Raw genomic sequence first — 22,101 nt, 5'->3', positions numbered from 1 at the left:
CTTAAATGGTAGAATTGTTTTTGTTTGCAACCGCAGTGTGCTATATTTTTTATGCTTCGATGAATACTGGTTTGGTTTCCTTAAAAGCTCCTGCTGATGCTTCTCATATCATTTCCTCTCCATGGCAGCCAACCTCTTTGACCATCACCATATCTCTTGAGTTTTCATTCATCTAACCTTTATTAGAAGTTCATAAAGTATTTCTTTTCTATTGTTACAACAGGACACACAAGTATATAAGGTAATGATGATCCATACACTTGCTCTTTGAGAGATGACTGAATTTTCTTATTTGCCCCAAATCTTTTCCAGATAATTACATTTAGCCCTAAAGATCACAGTGAAATACCTGTGACAAAAGTGAGACTCTAAAACCTTTCGGGTTAATGAACAAACCGAAATTGAAAAAAGAGTTGTTTACTTTCTGGGAAGCATCTTTCAAGCCAATACTACTTAGTGTCTCATCATTAGTCATGTTCCAGAGAATGAGGTCATGACCAGGGAGAGAAAGATATTATAATAACTGACTCTTTTTGAAATGTGTATTCACATGACATCCCAGTATTAACAATATAATTTAGATTTTCTTATATCTGTCATGTAGGTTAACTAAAATGATTAGGAATTAAGAATTTTGAATTTGTGGTACAAATTGATTTGTCGACTTTTAGGTCATATCATATAAAGTTAATAGCAAATATTTATTTACATTATAAATATTTATATAAAATATACTTATAGATAAATATCATAAATATTTATTTATATTCCTGAAATTTAATCTCAGATGATCTCTAAAAAATTATGTCAGTAACCTTTCAGTGTTCAAAAAATTGGCCCTGGCATGTGTAAATCAAGGTAATTGAAACTATTGTTACTTATTATGAATTAATTGGCACTCTGCCCATGGCCTGCCAGTTCATTTTTAAATGAGAACAAAAATGAAAAGTTCAGTAGACATTCATCCTTTTTCATATTTAGTCCTTAATGTATTTTTATACCGTAATGTTACTGACTTATTCAATATTCTTTAATTTATGATTTTTGTCTGTAGAAGGCACATGAAATTTTTTTCCACTACAATATACATGACATACTATTTAGGAAAGACCAAACAAAGGAGAAAGGAGTATTCAAACTACACACTTAACTACAATTCCTATATGCATAGATTCTCAACAGGAGTCCATTTTAGCAGTACAAATATATCTCAGTCCTGACATTTTCATATTGATTTTTAAATGGGTAGCATGCTTGCATGTTCCATAGTTTCATTTTGTTTTGTTTTGTTTACCCTACCATTCATTTGTCATTTCAAAATATAATTTTAAGCTTACTGCCTGAAAGCACTTGCCTATTATTTGTTTAAAAATCGACCCAATTACTTCAGGTTTACTTCCAGCCTCGAAGATGGAGTTCCATGATCAGCAGGAATTGACTCCCTCCCCAGCTGAGCCATTGGACAAGAAGGAAAAGGAGTCAGAGGAACAAAGTAAGCCTGGTGAAGACCTTAAACATGCTGCCTTAGCTTCTCAGCCTGAGACGACTAAAACTTCCCCTGATAAAAAGGACACGCAAGGCACAGAAGAAGAAAAAGCACCCACTGCTCTGTTTGGGCACGCTCTTGGTGCCGGGCTGGAAGACATGAAACAGAAGACAGAACCCAGCCTGGTGGTGCCTGGTATTGACCTCTCTGCAGAGCCCCCAGCTCCAAAAGAGCAAAAGGACTGGTTCATCGAAATGCCAGTAGAAGCAAAAAAAGATGAGTGGGGTTTAGCTGCTCCCATATCACCTGGCCCCCTAACACCCATGAAGGGAAAGGATGTGTTTGAGGATATCCCCAAATGGGAAGGGAAACAATTTGATTCTCCCATGCCAAGTCCCTTTCAGGCTGGAAGCTTCACTCTTCCTTTAGATGTCATAAAGAATGAAATAGTTGCAGAAGCATCACCCTTTGCCCCTGCCCTATTGCAGCCAGATGACAAGAAATCTCTGGAAGAAACCAGTAGCCCAGTGACTGCCAAAGATAGTTCTAAAGCTGAAGAGCCTCATAAGGATAAACCCGACAAAATGGCAGAAGCACCAGCCTCAGAAGCAATCACCTTACCCAAAGATGCCCACATTCCAACTGTGGAAGAATATGTCCCAGAGAAAGTATTAGGAGAAGAAAAAGTGGCAATAAAGCAAGAGAGAGTGCAGAAAACAGAGATCTCAACCCTCAGTGGACAGGAAGCTACACTTGCTGAAAAGGAGTCTCAGCTAAAGCTTGAAGAAAAAACGACCATCTCTGACAAAGAAGCCATGCCAAAAGAGAGTGAGCCCGCCAAACTGACAGATGAAGAAACAGGCATAATTCAGCCCTCCGTGGAGCACATCCTCTCGAAAGAACAGAAAGGCCAAGACACTACCACAGATACACTAAAACAGGACTCATTCCCTGTAAGTTTGGAGCAAACAGTTACAGATTCAGCCATGACCTCCAAGACACTGGAGAAAGTCATGACTGAACCAGCTGCAGCAAGTGAACAGAGTGCAACCCAGGACCTTTTTCAAGAAAAAGTTGCTGATAAAGATCATAAGGTTGAAGGGGTTGGGGCTGAAACGTCAGCTGAGCTTGACATGCCATTTTATGAAGATAAGTCAGGAATGTCCAAGTATTTTGAAACATCTGCCTTGAAAGAAGAAGTGACAAAAAGCATCCAGCCAGGCAGTGATTACTATGAACTAAGTGACACAAGAGAAAGTGCCCAAGAGCCTTTTGATACCGTATCTCCTGCATATAAAAACGGTGACAAGGGACTTCAGGCAGGTAAAGAACCCCAGCCCAGTGCTCCAGCACAAGAAGCAGGGTATAGCACTCTTGCCCAGAGTTATCCATCTGAGGTGCCTGAAGAACCCAGTTCTCCTCAAGAAAGAATGTTTACTATTGATCCAAAAGTGTATGGGGAGAAAAGGGATCTCCACAGTAAGAATAAGGACGACTTGACATTAAGCAGGAGTTTAGGACTTGGTGGAAGGTCTGCAATAGAACAAAGAAGCATGTCAATCAATTTGCCCATGTCTTGCCTGGATTCCATAGCCCTTGGATTTAACTTTGGTCGGGGACATGATCTTTCTCCTCTGGCTTCTGATATTCTAACGAACACTAGCGGAAGTATGGACGAAGGGGATGATTACCTTCCAGCCACAACCCCTGCACTTGAGAAAGCCCCATGTTTCCCAGTAGAAAGCAAAGAGGAAGAAGAACAGATAGAGGGAGAAAAAGCTACCGGAGAGGAAAATGCTCAAGTTGAGACATCGTGTGAGTCACCTTTCCTAGCCAAAGATTATTACAAAAATGGCACTGTCATGGCCCCCGACCTGCCTGAAATGCTAGACCTGGCAGGCACAAGGTCAAGATTAGCCTCTGTGAGTGCAGATGCTGAGGTTGCCAGGAGGAAATCAGTCCCATCAGAGACTGTGGTTGAGGAGAGTAGCGCCGGCTTGCCCCCTGTCACTGATGAAAACCATGTCGTTGTTAAAACAGACAGTCAGCTGGAAGACCTGGGTTACTGTGTGTTCAATAAATACACTGTCCCACTGCCATCACCTGTTCAAGACAGTGAGAATCTGTCAGGGGAGAGTGGTTCCTTTTACGAAGGCACTGATGATAAAATGCGAAGAGATCTAGCCACAGACCTTTCGTTGATTGAAGTAAAATTGGCAGCTGCCGGCAGAGTCAAAGATGAGTTTGGTGCTGAGAAAGAAGTGTCCCCACATATCCCTGGTGACAAATCAGTACTGGGTAGGGAGTTTGATCAGGAGAGGAAAGCTAATGATAAGCTGGATACTGTACTAGAAAAGAGTGAAGAACATGCTGATGCAAAAGAACATGCCAAGGCAACGGAAGAGGCCAGTGACAAAGTCGAAACATTTGGATTAGGAGTAACCTACGAGCACCCTTCGACCAAAGAACTGACCGTATCAAAAGACACATCACCTCCTGCGGCTGAGAAAGCTGAGACCGGTCTTAGTTCAGTCCCAGAGATAGCTGAGGTGGAACCATCCAAAAAAGCTGAGCCAGAACTGGATGTCATTGCACAGAAAGCTGACCAGGGTCAATTAGATGTTAAAATCAGTGACTTTGGACAGATGGCTGCAGGACTGACCACAGATGCTGGAAAAGCAACAGAACTTCAACTCGAAGCTACACAAGATCTCACCCCCTCATCTGCAGTACCTCAGGAGGGAGATATGTTTCTGAGTGTTGATCCTGGCCACATGAAAGAAGGCACTAAAACCAGTGAGACAGAAATCAAGGAGAAGGTGGCCAAGCCTGACTTGGTGCACCAGGAGGCTGTGGACAAAGAAGAGTCCTACGAGTCCAGTGGTGAGCATGAGAGCCTCACCATGGAGTCTTTAAAAGCTGATGAGGGCAAGAAGGAAACATCCCCAGAATCCTCTCTAATTCAAGATGAGATTGCCATCAAATTGTCAGTGGAAATACCTTGTGCACCTGCTGTTTCAGAGGCTGATTTAGCCCCAGATGAGGGAGCTGATGTCCAGATGGAATTTATTCAGCAGCCAAAAGAAGAAAGCAAAGAGGCCCCAGATATATCTGTCACTCCCTCCGATGTCACTGAGCCATTACCTAAAGCCATCGGGGCTGAACCAGCAGAGGCTCAGAGTGAGGAAGAAGAGATAGAAGCCCGGGGAGAATATGATAAACTGCTCTTCCGCTCAGACACCCTTCAGATTACCGACCTGGGAATCGCAGGTGTCCGGGAGGAATTTGTGGAGACCTGCCCCGGTGAGCACAAAGGAGTGATCGAGTCCGTGGTAACCATCGAGGATGATTTTATCACTGTAGTGCAAACCACAACTGAAGAAGGGGAGTCAGGTTCCCACAGCGTGCGTTTTGCAGCCCTAGAGCAGCCTGAGGTGGAGAGGAGACCGTCCCCCCACGCCGAAGAAGAGCTCGAAGTAGAAGAGGCAGCCGAAGCCCAGGCAGAACCCAAGGATGGCTCCCCGGAGGCTCCAGCTTCCCCTGAGAGAGAAGAGGTTGCCCTCTCAGAATATAAGACGGAAACCTATGACGATTACAAAGACGAAACCACCATTGATGATTCCATCATGGATGCTGACAGCCTCTGGGTGGACACTCAAGGTGTGCATTTTTTTTTTTTTTAATTTTCTACTTCCAAATAAAATCCCATAACCTAATGGATTTTTTCGAATTTAAACATTTTTTAAAATGTCCCTTTATCTCGATTTTGCATTTTGTTAAATATATGAAGGATTTTGTACATTTGTTACTAATGTTTTCATTGTTGTTGTTGTTGTTGTCATGGTTTGCTTTGATCCACAGATGATGATAGGAGCATCATGACAGAACAGTTAGAAACTATTCCTAAAGAGGAGAAAGCTGAAAAGGAAGCTCGGAGACCATCTCTTGAGAAACATAGAAAAGAAAAGCCTTTTAAAACCGGGAGAGGCAGAATTTCCACTCCTGAAAGAAAAATAGCTAAAAAGGAACCTAGCACAGTCTCCAGAGATGAAGTGAGAAGGAAAAAAGGTTCATTTAACAATCCCTTCTTTCAAAATGTTTTTGAATTTGTTATTACTCTTTTGTAAAAGAAACTTCCTTACAGTGGTAACTAATTATTTATGAAATTTCGTTCGGTTTTGCTCCAAGTGTTTATTTTCTCCTGATGGTATGCTTTTTGTGTGTGTTTTTTTTTATTCATAGCAGTTTATAAGAAGGCTGAACTTGCTAAAAAAACAGAAGTTCAGGCCCACTCTCCCTCCAGGAAATTCATTTTAAAACCTGCTATCAAATATACTAGACCAACTCATCTCTCCTGTGTTAAGCGGAAAACGACAGGTGACTGTTCAATTGTGCAATGTGGCTGGCAAACATAGATGTGTATTTTTTTTATCTCATTACCGTAGCAGCTTCTTCATTTTGTTTTTCTTCCAAGAATCTTAGCAGTCATGAACAGTTTTGCTATTAAGTGTCTTGTATCATTATTCTTTTTTTTTTTTCTCCTCCCTGCAGAAGAGGTCATGACCATCTGTTTCTTTGTTATGCTCAGACTTAGCAGTGATTTTATCTTGGCATTGTGCTCTAGTGTCACGTTCTGGGGATTCCTATTTTCATTCTGTGTGTTTGGTTAGAGGATGACGATGAATAGGACTGTGGTATGCATTCTCATTATTTTGCTTATTTCTCTCTCTCATGCTTAAACCCATACTATATTTGTTCTATTTTCTACATGGTTACTGCCAAATCTGTTACTGATGTTGATGAATTTACCAAGAATATACAGTAATTTCAAGATTGGAAATGAAAAGCAAATCTGGGGTAAAATTGTGATTTCAAAATTACTTTGCTTCAGATGAAAGAAAAAGAAAAGGACAGGAAATGGTCTGGTCATCCCATCAGATTTTATTTTTCGTATCCAAAATTAGCAAGGCTTTCAATTCACTGTACTCCATCTCTTCACTGACTTTTTGTCATTGGGATTTTCTTAAATGTGTTGGATGCAAACTGCTAATTTTCTGATATAATTTAGTATTCAGAATTCCCAGCTAAAACTCCTTCCCCCTGAATCTCTTAGAACTTAGGTGCATTTATATTTCACTACCTCATTTTTCTGTCTTCTCCAAATACACTTGTTTTTAACTTCCCTTGAAAAAGTAGTGAAATGAAGGAGCAAAACGTATTACAAATCACAAATAAAAGTGCATACAAATATCTATAATGCAAACTCTATTCCTAAATTTCAGTACCGAGTATTTACTTTGAGTGTGTGATTACCCTTGGATAATCTTAATTTATAATACATTTTATTTTAGCATTTATTAACTAGCACACTTGCAGTCTAGAAAATAAGATTAAGAAAATAAGAAATATCAGATTGCTAAATCAGAAAGGAATATTTACCTTTACAGTGTATATTGGAAGTGCCTTTATATAAACCTTTGGATGGCTTTAAAGGTTAAGAGCAGCATTAACCTTTGTAAGAAAAAGAAAATCAAGGTAACTGATGGTTTTATGATAGTCAATAAAATTACAACTTTTTTATATTTGTGTTCCTCATATGGTAATCATCTCATGAGCTTTCCTTCAAGAAGCAGTCTTTCAGGCAGTATTTGAAAGTGGAAGGCTCAGAATTATAAAGAAACCTTGATGATAGAAGTTTAGAATGAGGAGCTTTTCTAAATTAGACATTAACATGCTATTTCTAACTCTTACATCACATCTTAATTCATTTGCATTAAACTCGGAATTTTTCTTCTAATTAGACAAATGCTTGACAGACTTTCTTGGTTTGGGCATCAAAATCAGATATCATACGTGAAAGGATGAAAGAGTGTATCAGGATTATGAAATTTTAGAGGAAATGTCAAATGGTTTGGTGAAGTGTCTACATGTCATTGGTATTCGATTTACCACATTGAGAGTAAACACCTTTTTAACTCATTCATTAAGGGAAATTTAAGATGTTTGGACTAATTAGAATCTTAGTCTGTTCAGATATTAAGATACTAAAGCAGAAAGCATATACCAAACACTAGATGTCATTGGCTTGAAGCAAGCTCTATGTCGCAGAAATTTAAGAAATGCTACAGATACATTAGGGTAGCATCATTTGCACTGCTTCTTTAAAAAAAAAATCATTCCAGAATCTGAATCTTACTAGCCAGTCCTAAATAGCATATAGCATCTTGTAGACAGTTGTTTTTTTGTGTGTGAGAGCTGCATGTGACATAAGAAACCTTTTTGAAACTCATTTGGAGTGCTTATAAGCTTTAGATTTTTCCGCCCTGACGTTTTCCCTTATGAAAGAAGATTAAGGAAGAAATAACTACACAAGCTTGTGCCTTTCATTTTCTAAGCACAGTTTTTAAATCGGGATCGTTTTTCCAAAACACAAAGGGTTGTTTTCAATCATGAGAGATATTTGAGTCAAGTCAGGTAAGTCATCAACAGAAAATGTGCTGGAGGTAGTAGAGTTTAAAATTGGAACCAGAGGTATTAAACAGCAGCAAGAGAAACAACAGTAACAGATGTGGTAATAATTTCATACAGGAAGTGCATGTGTAGAACATGTTCTATATTACTGAATTTGAAATTCCTCTCATGTTTTCTTTCCTTGACAAGCTGTTTTTCTTCTCATGTGGTGCGTTTCACGTCAAACAAATGTGTCACTCATGTTGTGAAATGAAGGGGTACAGCGGAAAAGGGGTTGGCTGACCATGACAGTTTGAATATAAAATGTAGAAATATCTGTAGGTATGCCACTGGCCATAAAAAGAGGGCTTGGGAATCTCCATGAACGCTCTTTTACATCATGCCAACCCTAGAAACCAATCACTCCCCCTTTTCTTAAATTTGACAGTATTTGGATGGTGTTCTGTGACTTCCGTTCTAAAGGATCTATGCTTATGTAGTAATAAGATTTAAAGGTACCTTGGTAACCAATAGGAAGTTATTTGGTGTGCTTACCTGTGCTTTGGTAAACACTGGGTTGTATTAATTAGCACACATTGTAGTGGGAGCCACATGCTATAATGTTGGTATTCAGATTTCTTCAGTTACTGAATTTGAATCTCAAAATAAGCAAAATTTTGCTTGCGTTAGTCTGTTGACACAACTGAATATCCAAAAGAGATTAAAAAAAATGCATCGTGTGGTTTTTAGCCACTAAGTTCGGGGTTGTTTGTATCTTCTTTTTTCGACAGCAACAGGTGGTGAAACAACTCAGGCTTCCAGTGTATTTAAACAGGCAAAGGACAAAGTCTCTGTGAGTAAAATGGTTTTTCCCTTGTTCTTCACTTGAAGCTTCTTTGGTATTGGTGGCAATGTTTTAATAACTTTAGTTGTAAGTTAGACTTCAGATGTTTACTCTTAAATGTCATTTTATTTATTTATTTATTTATTTATTTATTTACTTACTTACTTATTTATTTTTATTTATTTTTTTTTAAATCGTTCATTCGCCCAGAATGATTCTCCATGGCATTGGGCATGTCTCAGTATCTTCTAGAATGACATCTGATAGTACTTGGTGAGGGCAGAGCTGGGATTTAGGCTGTCTCTCTTTTAGTAAGATAAAAACAAACAGCACAATGATCTGGCAAAAATAGGGAAGCTCAGTTTACTTTTCATGGAATCAAGATAAATCACTATAATCCACACTAAAGTGTACGTTATAATACATTTTCATTATTGTTATTACAAAATAAGAATATGAGAAAATTAAACAATGTAGATGAGCAAATATAAGTAAAAATATATTATACTCTCCTTATCTAAAGAAAACTATAGTTACCATTTTGATATAAAATCTTTATTTTTTCCTACATATTGATAGGTTCAATGACAAAAATGGAAACACTGTGTATCAGTTTTTTACTAAAACAATGAATAGATTTGTTTATTAGATTTTAAATTTGTAATAGATTTTAAAATAATAAATCAATAAACAGATTTCCCTCTCATGAACCAGTCTTGTACATCACTTTAAGGACTACATTGGATTGTGTTTTATTTATTTATGGTGATATACATTATCAGTTCCCTGTTACTTGACTTTTAAACTATTTTTATTGTCATTTTAACAATATTACTCTAGAAATCTTTTTGGCTTAATCTGTGAATGCATCCATATGCTTTTCCTTAGGATAATTTCCTAGTAGTGAAATTATTGTTTCAAGCAGAAAGTCCACATTTAAAGTTTTTTCCTAACATTATCAAAATTGTCCTCTAGAAATGTTCTACTGACTTATATGTTCTCCAGCTGTATATAAGAGTGCCCATGTTCATTATTATTACTAGATATTCTTGTACTTTTTCTATATTTACCAAGTTATGGGGATAAAATATTGTTTTAATTTAGTTGCATTAATGATGTTTAACTTCTTCATATGTTTGTCTTTCATATTTCTTTTTTATTGTACTTTTTATGTTATTAACCATCTTTTCTTAAACTCCCAAAAGACCAAAGCAAACATGAAGTATTTTACTCCTTTCTGATTGAAAGAAAAAAAAAATTAAAAGACTACTAAAGAGGGGCACCTGGCTGACTCAGTTGGTAGAGTATGCTACTCAATCTCAGAGTTGTGAGTTTGAGCCCCACATTGGGTGTAGAGATTACTTAAAAATAAAATCTTAAAAGAAAGACTATTAAAGAAATCCTAAAATTACAAAACTTTGTACAAATAAAAATATAAATACTTTGAATGATGTTAACCAGTAGTACATCACAATGTTCTAGGTTTTAGACGTCACATGTAAATCACAACTCTTTGTTTAGCATTTTAAAAACTAGTCAGATTTTAGACTTCCACTTTTTATTTATTATGAAAAATAGAAATACATTTCCAATGAGAGCCAAACTGTTTATATCATTTTGAACCTAAAGGACTTTATGTTGATTTAAAAAAATTGATTTTTATATAAATGTTTCCAGGCATATTCCTGAACATATGGCAAGCAATAGATTCCATTTACTGCTTTAATAAATATTGGGCTTTATTTTGAAAACACTGTAACTTGAAGATTTCTCTTTACCTTTTGTTTCTGATGGGCAACTAGTGAATTGCAGTTAAGAGCAGGGCTATGAAGCACGCCCCGTCTAGGTTTTGAACATTTATTAGCTCTAATAAATAGCTCCCTATGTCTTAATTTTCCAAAAATAAAGGGAGGGTTAAAATTCCTATATCCTACTTTGTGAAAAATTAATACAGTAAATTATAAAATAGTACACTGTATTGTGCTTAGAACATAGTATTTATTCAATAAACAGTGATCGTTGTTGTTGTTGTTGTTGTTGTTATTTGAAAGGTAGAAGTCTTTAGGAGCAGATAGAGAAAGTAAGTCAGCTTTTCCCCATTTAAAAAAAAGCATTTTTAAGTGGACATTGTTTGGAAAATCTTTTTTTTTTTTTTTTTTTTTTGGCTTTTAATTCCAGTTGGTTAACATACAGTGTAATATTAGCTTCAGGTGTACAACATAGTGATTCAACACTTCCCTACAGCACTCGGTGCTCTCATCACAGGTGCCCTCCTTAATCCTCACCTATTTCACCCATCCCTCTAATCCCCTCCTGTCTGGTAACCATCAGTTTGTTCTGTATAGTTCAGAGTCTGTTTCTTGAGTCTCTCTCTCCCTCTCTTTCCCTTGGATCATTTGTTATGTTTGTTTGAAAAATATTTAGGAAATTTTCAAGTCCCTTGGTCTTCAAGTAACTCATTGGGAATTCGCATTAAATGCTTGTACTTAGGAAAGAAACCATATACATCTTCTACACAGAACTAATTTTTTTTCCTTTATAAATGCCCATCTCCCCTTTCTGAAGAAGAGAGATAGGCCACCATTCTTTCTAACTTTTTCTCATTTAACATTTTTCCCCTCATAACCTCACCCTCTTCCTATAAATTTCCTTTATAACCCCAAGACTAACCTGTTTTTATCTGTGACTTTCAGTACATTCCCCAGAACAGTTCTTTCTGATTTTTCAATTGATCTTTATTGTGAGCCTGACCTATAATCCTTCATTTGTTGCGTATTTGTTTTGTTTTTGTTTTCGTTTTAAGCACAGGATTAGTAGTTGTCTTTCATAATTTGAGGCAATCCAATTATTCCATTTTTTTTTCTTTCCTGTATCACTTTTGTAATTCACTATTTTGTGGGTAGCATCAATCAAAAAAGAATGACTTGTGCCGAGCCAGGTGCATGTCCCGCTCAAGGCGCTGGGTCTGTAAAACGAGAAGTGATTTGTGCAATCTGTTAATGGGTCTGCCCTGTTAAAGTGCCCGTGGAGGTTAAAACTCGAAATAAAGATGTCGATTTCAACTGCTATTTTTGTAACAGCAAAATCATATTAATTAATGAATAAAATCTCCTTGGCTTCTTTATACTTTTCTGCATTTTTAACAAAGTGCCCTGTGAAATATGCAACATGTCAGCATAGCTTTCTCCAGAAGCCATATGTCCGACCCCCTGATGATTCCCACTTGAGAAATATCTCTCCAGGGACTAGCAACACCCGTAATTTAAGTCCTGTGATTTTTTATGGGCAATGTCTTTAGTGCTCACTTTCATTTTTAGAATTTATAAGACACCGTACAAACTGATCTATGCACAAAATGTTATCAATTCTATGGTAAAACTTGGCCCCCAGTATGCATTTTACTCATAAAATGTACTAATTTTATATAAACTCTGTAATTTTTTTTGACGAAATCAATGTAGACATCTGAAAGAACATTTTCTCAACTTTAAGAAAGTATTTTCCATTATGAAACCTTAAATATACCTTGCTCTAAAGTTCTTGAAATGTGATCAAGATTTTGATTATAAATACACCTTAAGGGTTGTATTTATTAAAGGAACAATTCCAACAGACTCTCAAGATATTTTTCAAATATGGTATCATTGAAAGACCTATGGATTAATCAGATTTTATGCATAGAATTCATGAAGAGTATTGTAATCTGTATTCTCATATATGAGCATTCTTAAGTTAGTTGCAGTTTAACATCTGTTCAATGAAAATCTCTTGTTCTCACATAATATGCATTTCTGTCATTGATTATAACCATTTATCATGTGGTCTTTTTAGATGTCAGTATTTAATTTCTTATATGTTTAGACATTTTTTTATTTTCCTTTTACTTCATAGTTTTGTTTATTTTGTGCTTTTGTTTGTTTTCTTTCATGGCTAGAATTCTACTTTGTCAAAGATTCCTGCCTTTCAGGGTAGCTCAAAATCCCCAAGATGCAGCTCAGCCTGCCTTAGTACGTCTAAAAGGGCTACATTTTCTGACAGTTTTTCAATAAAGCCCACCTCAGCAGGCTCCACAGACCGTTTGCCATTCTCAGAATCAGGGAACAAGGTAAGGCGGCAGGTCAACTGAAGTTTCAGAAAAGAATATAATTTCAGAGGTTGTAAGACACAGTTCAGTAAATATATAAAAACAGAGACTAAACTCTAAAGTGTTTGACATATAAACAATAGACTCTCTTATAAACAAATAAAAGTTTCAATAGTTATTAATAGTCTAATCAGTAAAAAAAAAAAAAAGCCTCTAGGTATACTGTCCCTTATTAATTTATTATTTGTTTATTTGGTATCTTGTAAAATTTCAGATGCAAACCAAAAAAATAAAATATATATGCTATTATACATAATATATAACATGTAGCATATACATATATATAGCATATAGCATATAATGTATAATATGTAATATTGTATAATAATGATGAATTATATATAATATGATAGACCATTTGGACTCAGACACCTCAGGATTTAATACTGCCTCTGCTACCTATTAATTCAGTGATTTTGAAAAAATTACATACATTGATTCAACCAGTTTCCTTGGCTATAAAATGCATGTAGTATTTTGTGGCAAGAATTAAATCATAAATGGATGTAAAGTGCTTAGAATTCCTGTCACAAAAATGCACAACATACGGTAGTGTTCATTGTTAACTGTCATCATGCAATGCCCACTGCCAGTCCTTTCTGATTAATGAGTTTTCATGCTTATCAAGAGGTTTTAGTAAAATTTTTCATTTGCTGGAGATTACTTAGGTAAATTACTATATTCCCATGTTATTTAGAATTTGAATTTCATGATTAATTATTAGCACAAACTCCAGAATAATAGATTTTTATAGCACTTCTAGGCAAATAGGAACCCTTTCTAAGTTTCAAAGTGGAAATGCTTATAAGTATATGAAATTCAGTAGTGTGTATTAAAAGAAATGTATCTATCAGCACAGGAAGAAATTAGCCAGGCTAACATAATCACTTTGTATACCTGAAGATTCATGAGAACCCAATGTGTTTTTTTCCCAATCAGGATGGAGTAACCAAGAGCCCAGAAAAGCGCTCTTCCCTGCCCAGGCCCTCCTCTATCCTCCCTCCTCGCCGCGGTGTATCAGGAGACAGAGAGGAGAATTCCTTCTCTCTCAACAGTTCCATCTCCTCTTCAGCAAGGAGGACCACCAGTAGGTTTATTTTGATTTGGCTTCCTTTTTAATCCCTTAAGTGGAGTAGAGCTTATTCTAGGTCTATATTTTACATCATTCAAACAAAACATACATTGAAAACAAATTATATTTCTTCTAAGAATCAGAAAAGCCAGGGGCACCTGGGTGGCTCAGTCGGTTGAGCGTCTGACTTTGGCTCAGGTCATGATCTCACAGTTTGTGGGTTCCAGCCCCTCGTCAGGCTCTGTGCTAACAGCTCAGAGCCTGGAGCCTGCTTTGGATTCTGTGTCTCCTTCTCTCTTTGCCCCTCCCCCGCTCACGCTTTGTCTCACTCTGTTTCTCAAAAATAAATAAATGTAAAAAAAAAATTTTTTTTAAAGAATCAGAAAAGCCAGACTATTGATGGATCCAAAACAGCTGCTTGATTCAAAATGATTGTTTTGGAAAATGAGTACCTACAAGGAAGTAATTAATAGAGAAGACCAATAGTCAGGAATTTTTTTTTTAATATGTATCTATATAAGCTTAACTTCCTTAGAATTCCAAATCCTAAAGTCTAACTGGGAAGTCAGTAATCAAAACCTAGGATCCTGCTCAATTTGGTAGGAATTTACATTCCAGGGGCACCTGGGTGGTTCAGTCAGTTGAGCGTCTTGATCAGCTCAACTCATAATCTCACGGTTCTGGAGTTTGAGCCCCGCATTGACCTCACACTGACAGTGCGGAGCCTGCTTGGGATTCTCTCTCTCCTTTTCTCTCTGCCTCTCTCTCTTTCTCTTTTTCTCAAAAAAAAAAAAAAAAAAAAAAGAATTCGCATTCCAATGGGGGTGTAAACATAACATGTTCCGTGCAATAGTTTAAATTTCTTTTGGTTGATGGCCCATAATGAACTAGTTGGCGTCATCACAGTTTAAGGAAAGAATATAACAATGTTCCAATCATTACCCACTCGTGTGGTGTTACTACCAAGATTATCTGGTTAAAGGACAGATGCAAATTATTTTCACAAATAGGTTTCTATTACAACAAAAATAGCTACCATTTATTTAGTACCTGAAGATGCTAAGATCCTGAGACACGTTTTTCACTCCATTTAAGTTAATAATGCTGATGGTTAGGTAAAAATAACCTCGTTAAATCTACTCATGAGGAAACTGACCTTTTAAAGAGGGTTACTTGTCCGATGCTACTAAGCTAGAGTGGTTGAATTGGTTTTCAGCCCACTGATAATTTCATTCACCTGCCCTTTTAATGTCTTTTTTTATATTTATTTATGTGGAAGATGTAGTACTAGAAAACTATGTAGAATCACTTGGAGAATAATATCTCTGTCATTTAAAAACCATTAAAAATGGTGGAAATTGCTCCTCCCATCACATTATAGTTGATTTTGTTACTTGCTCTTAAAATATTTAATAAAAATTGGCCCACTTCAAATATTACCATTCTGTATGACACTTAAAGCATATTTTTGCCTAGAATTAAAGTGTTTATTATATTTAGAGCAGTTGTGCCCTACACCATTTAGTTTCATGAAGCATTAACATTCTTTGAAGTATATGCCAGGAACCCTTTAAGATCACAAAACTATTTCTTCACAAAAATAAAGTATTCAAACAAACTAGCAAATAAGGCATTGAAAAGATAGTGATCCCCAGAGAAAAGACTTCAATTCCAAATATCCGGAGTTGGAATTGGGCATCAGCAATATGGAGGCTGTTCAGACAAGACAAAGGCACCAAGTGCTTCCCAAAGGTATACCTTGAGTTATGCTTCTATCTGTGGTTATGGGAGCAAAATGGTACTTTATTCATAACTTCACATCTTCAAACTACTGTGCTCTGCCCTCTAAAATGCATCCATATATAAATTGTCCTTTATGATCTGAGCCAATTCTATTTTGACTTTCTAACTTTATTTACATTCATAAGCATGATGCATTTTATTTGCTAAGAAACATAACTGATGCCCTGATAATCTCAGGACATTCAGTTTATTTTGTTTCCCTATAGCAATAGCTAAAAAGCCTAAGGACAACTAAAAGAACAAGTACTGTGCTTCCCCCCATTCACCCATCATCTCCGTAACTACACACAGACACGTTCTGGCATTTTGTACCACTACTGAAAAGATTTGAAGGAAACAAAGCTATGCCCTTAGCACAAACGGAGAGAAAGGCATTGTCATCGAGGAGTTGACAAGATTAATAAGAACACAGTTTCATAAAGTAATTTGTAAATATATATTTTCTCATAGATATATTTCACATTGTTTTAGTATTTCAGATTTAATTAACTCTTTCAGTTTCAGAATAGGAAACACTCGAAGTTGCCATTTGATGACTAGAATATAATTTATTATACTTTGAATCAATCCTATCTATTCAACAGTGGTGGTAGGGCTTAATGCTTTTGGTTTTTCTTCATTCTCCAGATGTAACACAAAACTTTCATTCCTTAGTTTTCTGAAGCTTAAAGCCATTCTCTATGGGTATAGAAAGGACTCTTTAAAAACTGTTATTTCTTTTAGTGAAACTTGTTATGCACATGCAGAATATTGCTTCAGCTCAGTCTCCCTTGAGTAAAACACACCTCAACACAGTGATTAATTCTGAATCCAATTTGTACTGATAAAAAAGAAAGTATGTTGAGCTCCTACTGTATACAGATCTCATGGAAGGCACCAGCACAGTGACAAATAACAGAGAGAAGTTTCCGCTCCCCAAAAGACCTGAGCTATTCCAAGGTAATGAAGGCATAGAGAAAACATTTAAGGAGGAAATGAAGTTTCTGAAGAGATTTTTCTGAAGGACAGAATGACTGACTCAAACATCAAAAACTTGGTCCAAAAACGAACTTTGTAGCAAAGAAGCCTCAAAAAGCCAAGTTAGCTGTGGCTGTATCATCTTGGTCTTGAAATGTCATTTTTGTGGAAAGCAATAAAAATCGTAGAACGCACACTCATCTATCATGTTAGTCTTCTTATATCCCATTTCCTATTGTCAGTTAAACAGTCTGCCCATGGTTGGCCCTTACACGTAAAAAAACCAGAAGGACACAGGGCAGCTTTCACTTACATGTAAAAACTGTTCACTGAAAGAAGTGAAATGCTCCTGTTTCTCCAGGAGACTGAACACAGGCCAGTAGGTAAATAGATGTTGTCTGTAGATTATAATTATCTAAGAAACTCTCTTGAGCTCATTCCCTGTAATTATTCCAGCAATGATTAATTATCCCCTTTCTCAGGCAGAACTTCCCACACTGATGACCAATTGTACGAGATGACTCAAAGATCCCTTTCACTTCATTGATTTAAAAACTAATGACTTGTACCTTTGTCCTCGACAAAATTTCTAGATTTATTGATTTTACAAAGTATATATACTCAGTAATAAAAAATAAAATTCATGCCCTTCCTATAAAACACCAAAAAAAAAAGTGAAGGTATTTGAATAGTAAATGTAAACAATGTAAATAAGTGTTGTATTATTAGACTGAATGTGTTATTTTAAGAGAAAAGATTTTTAGAGCTCAGAGGCTAAATATCATATCTGGCTTTGAATTTAGTATCATCTGGGTAAACAAGCCTCAGTATCCTCATTCTTGAATTTAGGAATAATAAGAGCTGCCTCTAACTACTGTGTTTGTTTGCTCATCACATGTTTGGTATTCACAAAAGTGCTTTGAAATCTATAAGGTGCTGTAGTCTCACGTATCTCTTTTTTTTTTCAAAAAAGGATTTGAAATGGCATTCAAACACACAGTTAAAAAGTTAATGTGAAAGAAACATAGTACAGGAAAATGGGCGGAAGGAGCTAAATAGTAAAATGATGCCCAAGTCAGGTTGAGGCAAAGAAATGCCTCCCACAATATCATATTTAATTGACAATGGGGGATTATTGGTTTGACTCCAAACTGCAAACTAGCAATGAAAGTATAGGAGAAAACAATCAGGTACAAGATGCACAGTGGATATATTGTTAAAATACCCTATTTTTCTAAGAAGAAAAATAGATTTTTTGTGTGTGATATTAAGAGCTGAGATGAGGGACGCCCAGGTGGCTCAGTCGTTTAAGTGACCGACTTTGGCTCAGGTCATGATCTCCAATTTGTGAGTTCACGCCCCACATCAGGCTCTATGCTGACAGCTCAGAGCCCGGAGCCTGCTTCAGATTCTGTCTCCCTCTCCTCTTTGTGCTCTGTCTCTCTCTCTCTCTCTCAAAAATAAATAAACGTTAAAAAAAAACTAAAAAAAAAAAAAAAAAAGACCTGAGACGAATTTCCATACAAAGGAAAATGTAATACTGTAGAACAATGTCTAACATGACTGAATAGCCCTCAGTATACACATTTGCAATTCACAGTGTTCCTCAGTATAAATGGAAGGAGTACCACTGAAATGCAATTCAATAAATAATTTGTACACAGCTCAAAATTACTGATATAAACACACAGTTGTATGTTGTATGTCTGCCTGAATCTTGGAATGAACTTACTGCACAAAAGAGCAAATGGTCCACATTATCATTCAAGGAATCTTTAGTAAATATGAGCCCACACAAAAAATACAGTGCAGACACTTCTTCCAACTAAAGGCAGATTCATATGCCTTAATGATCACACAAGTATAAAAAACTTTTGACACATTCAAAGTTAGAAGGAAGAATAAATCAAGAAAACCCAAGTTCTTTCTTTGCATTGATAGCAATGCATTTTCACAAATGTTACCAGGTTATAAGCCTTTGAAAAAAAGGAGACTTTCACCTTTTGGAGCATTGTCGTTATCCATAAATGTTCTCAACTCCTTAAACATTAACATATTGTGAGTTCTAACAACCCGTGGGAAGACGATGTCTTGAGGAGAATTTTCTGATGCTGTGGTTTCAGTTTTGTTTTGTTTTGTTTTGTTTTGTTTGTGAATATAGGATCAGAGCCAATTCGCAGAGCAGGAAAAAGTGGCACTTCCACACCCACCACCCCTGGATCAACCGCGATCACTCCTGGCACCCCACCAAGCTATTCTTCACGCACACCAGGCACTCCTGGAACCCCTAGCTATCCCAGAACCCCTCACACACCAGGAACCCCCAAATCTGCCATCTTGGTGCCCAGTGAGAAGAAAGTTGCCATCATACGTACTCCTCCAAAATCTCCTGCTACTCCCAAGCAGCTTCGGCTTATTAACCAACCACTGCCAGACCTGAAGAATGTCAAATCCAAAATCGGATCAACAGACAACATCAAATACCAGCCTAAAGGGGGGCAGGTAAGAATCATATGAACCCATATTTGCTGCTGGAAGTAAATTGCCACTAATTATTAGAAAGCCTTCCTCATATTATATGCTAACAGTTCTTACAATAAAAGGGAGGTGGAGGTGTTAAAAAAAATTAATGGTTATGGTTCATTGCCAAGAGTTTAGACCTTATCTGAGCAATCTAGCTTATCAAATATAATGAAAATGGCATGAGATATCCATTCCTTCTGGTTATTATCAGGTAAAAATGGATTTGAACATGCAGGAGAATTTTTCCATTAATTGCTAGCAGATCTTTTCTGAATGTATGTCTATTGCCTTGTGGACTTTGGTTTAAGAGATTAAAATTACATTTCTGATATGAATTTGAGTGTTCTAGTTTAGATCCTGTGACCTCATTTGACTATCTTTTAAGAATTCCACTTTTATCTCCTTTCTCCTTCGATGATTTTCTATGACATCTTCTACCATTTCCCCATCTCTATACCAACACCAGAACAGTTCGCCAAATTTCTTTTCTGGCTGCTCATGTTTACAAATTGCAAAGGGTAGACATTCGTGTTGATGATAAACAGGCAGTTTTGTATAGTTCTGATGCATGAGATTATTATAGCAGAACTCTTTTAGATTAAGTATATTGGATAGAATTCTTAGTAAAGCTCTACCTATTAAGTCTTAACTTCGGCTCCAGTATGAACGTTCACATTTTTACCAACCAAGGGTGTTTGAATTCTGCCTTGACCTGAACCTTGCTTACATACTGTTTGTTTAGATGAAACAATTAGCCTGGAAGGAGATAATACCATATCATTTCTTGTTTTTGTTGTGATATTGATCTGCCTATGGGATAGTTTGACTTTTCTTGTCAGTAAAGAGATAAAACACCCATCCTTGAGAGAAAGAAGAAAGAAAGTATCATTTCCTTTGTGCATCACCAAACTTGTAATGCCCTCTCAGCATCTCCAAAAGCCTTTCTTTTAACTTCAGTATTCTTTTCTGCCTCTCTTTATTTTGTGTCTTATATTTTCTGCCGCTGATTTTTGGTATCCTTCTTCCATGCCAAAGAAAATATATTTTCAGGCAGGTTTAGAAAAAAGATCTTGCCAAAATGTGAAGCTATCAAGGATTCCTACTCACTGCTGAAACAAAAACTCAGTATTGCCCCTTCCTTTAGCACCAAACTTGATTGCTGTCTCATTGTGATTCCGTTCCGCAAAGCCCAAGGAGTTATGAAAAATCAACCAAAAGTTGGAAGAAGTGGAGGGCAGGGGTGGTGCTCAGTATGCCCTCTGCAGAATGACTGTAACATTCTCTAGTAATAAAGTCATCGACAAATGCTTTTTCATACAAGATGTTATTAAAATATGAGCTGCAAGAAATCTTTTTTAAACAATACAAAACAAAAAACTAATTCTACCAAATTTGATCCTGTAATTCCATAAATCTCATAGTATTCTTGGATTCCTCAGAGTTTTACACACTCCAGAGAATGAAATATTTTGAGTCTTTAGGAAATACCCAAATGCTGTATTACACACCATTTGTAATATTTATGTTTTATATTTATATATAAATATTAGTTGACTAAAATAAATTTAGTACAAATTTTAAAGTATCATTTTAGTTTTTGTTGAGATACCTATTAAAATACAATAGCCAGTAAGTATATTTAGAATCAAATCTCTTTCTATAAATATCCTTTTGGTTTGTATTTTCCTGATCTAAATGTGGGGTTTATTTGCTTATATTCTAGAAAATACTGATACTTAAAAGAACATGTTTCTTCTTAGAATCACAAGGGAATATAACTCATCTCCAAAATATTTTCCTGAAAGTAAAAAGAAAATGTAATCAAAATGGAATAATTATTGATATAATTTGACATGGAAATTCTACATGTGACTCCTCAAGGTAGAGAGTCATAAAGAATGGTTTTAGCCTCCGCTTTGCCAGAGTCACTAAGGTTAAACCAGTCCAAAAAATATGAATACTTCATCCTTCTGCTTCTTTACCATATCTGATTGTGAATATTTTTATGTCTAATTAATTGACTTCTACTATACTTGGTAATTCATAAAAGTGACATAAAGATGTCTCATTCTCTTGAATTCAACTAAAATGGCCTCAGAGATTGTCGTAATTAAGGGCTAGTAAAGACATATGACACAAAAATTACAGAATAAAAATAGCCTCAAACTCATGCTGTCCTTTGAAGAAAATCTCTTCTTTCATAAGGCAAGTGTTAATCTGCTGCAAAATTATCCTATCTCAGCTGCAGATGACTTGGAAAAATGTCCACAACAGTGGAGTTATGAAGCGACTCTTGTTGGAGAAGCAGGAGATATTTCCTCACCAAGATAAACAGATGGAAGGAAGATACTTGCCTTCTATTTGGTGATAGATGGTACAATGTGTTTAGGTTGGAGGAGGAAATAAATTGGGAAATTGAGGTGCCCTGTAGTTGAACTGTCTTGGTAGGAAAAATACATCACTTAACACTTTAACAGTGTTAATATAAGCTGCAAGAAATCTTTTTCTTTGAGGCTTAAAAGCCTCAAACACAAGGAGTAAGGAGAGATTCTTTTTCTGTACATGTTAAACTGGAGGTTTTGACTGGATGATTCAAGATTCCACTTTACAGAATGACTAGGAAACATTTTTATGTTAAAACATGTTAGAAATTATCAGGATGATATACTAAAGACCCTTGTTATCTGATTGAGGATCCATAAATGCACTCTACTGGGGAGACCGTAGCCAATGGCATGTTGTTCCCAATTATAAATTGATAATCCTAAGATATTTGAATGGATGGTGTTCAACTCAGAATCATTGAAGAGGACAGGATAATA

At 36.3% G+C, this 22,101-nt stretch overlaps 1 protein-coding gene across 42 annotated transcripts in view; it reads left to right on the top strand.

The window, feature by feature from the left end:
- MAP2 (microtubule associated protein 2) overlaps positions 1–22,101 on the top strand; it is a 281,795-nt gene that overhangs the window by 240,606 nt on the left and 19,088 nt on the right. For 17 of the 42 annotated variants that reach the window (XM_060623311.3, XM_060623309.3, XM_060623317.3 and 14 more), the window contains 7 exons: positions 1,391–5,146; positions 5,348–5,554; positions 5,729–5,863; positions 8,728–8,789; positions 12,715–12,885; positions 13,864–14,011; positions 18,918–19,258. In XM_060623311.3, the coding sequence (XP_060479294.3) occupies positions 1,391–5,146; positions 5,348–5,554; positions 5,729–5,863; positions 8,728–8,789; positions 12,715–12,885; positions 13,864–14,011; positions 18,918–19,258 (4,820 nt within the window). The remainder of the gene's footprint in view (positions 1–1,390; positions 5,147–5,347; positions 5,555–5,728; positions 5,864–8,727; positions 8,790–12,714; positions 12,886–13,863; positions 14,012–18,917; positions 19,259–22,101) is intronic. The other 25 variants (XM_060623327.3, XM_060623321.3, XM_060623333.3 and 22 more) reach the window with 10 other exon arrangements.

The sequence above is a fragment of the Panthera onca genome, chromosome C1 (assembly GCF_046562875.1).
Source record: "Panthera onca isolate mPanOnc1 chromosome C1, mPanOnc1 haplotype 2, whole genome shotgun sequence".
NCBI lineage: Eukaryota > Metazoa > Chordata > Mammalia > Carnivora > Felidae > Panthera > Panthera onca.
Note: the sequence above shows the minus strand (reverse complement) of the source record. Positions and strands in the feature narration are given on the sequence as shown.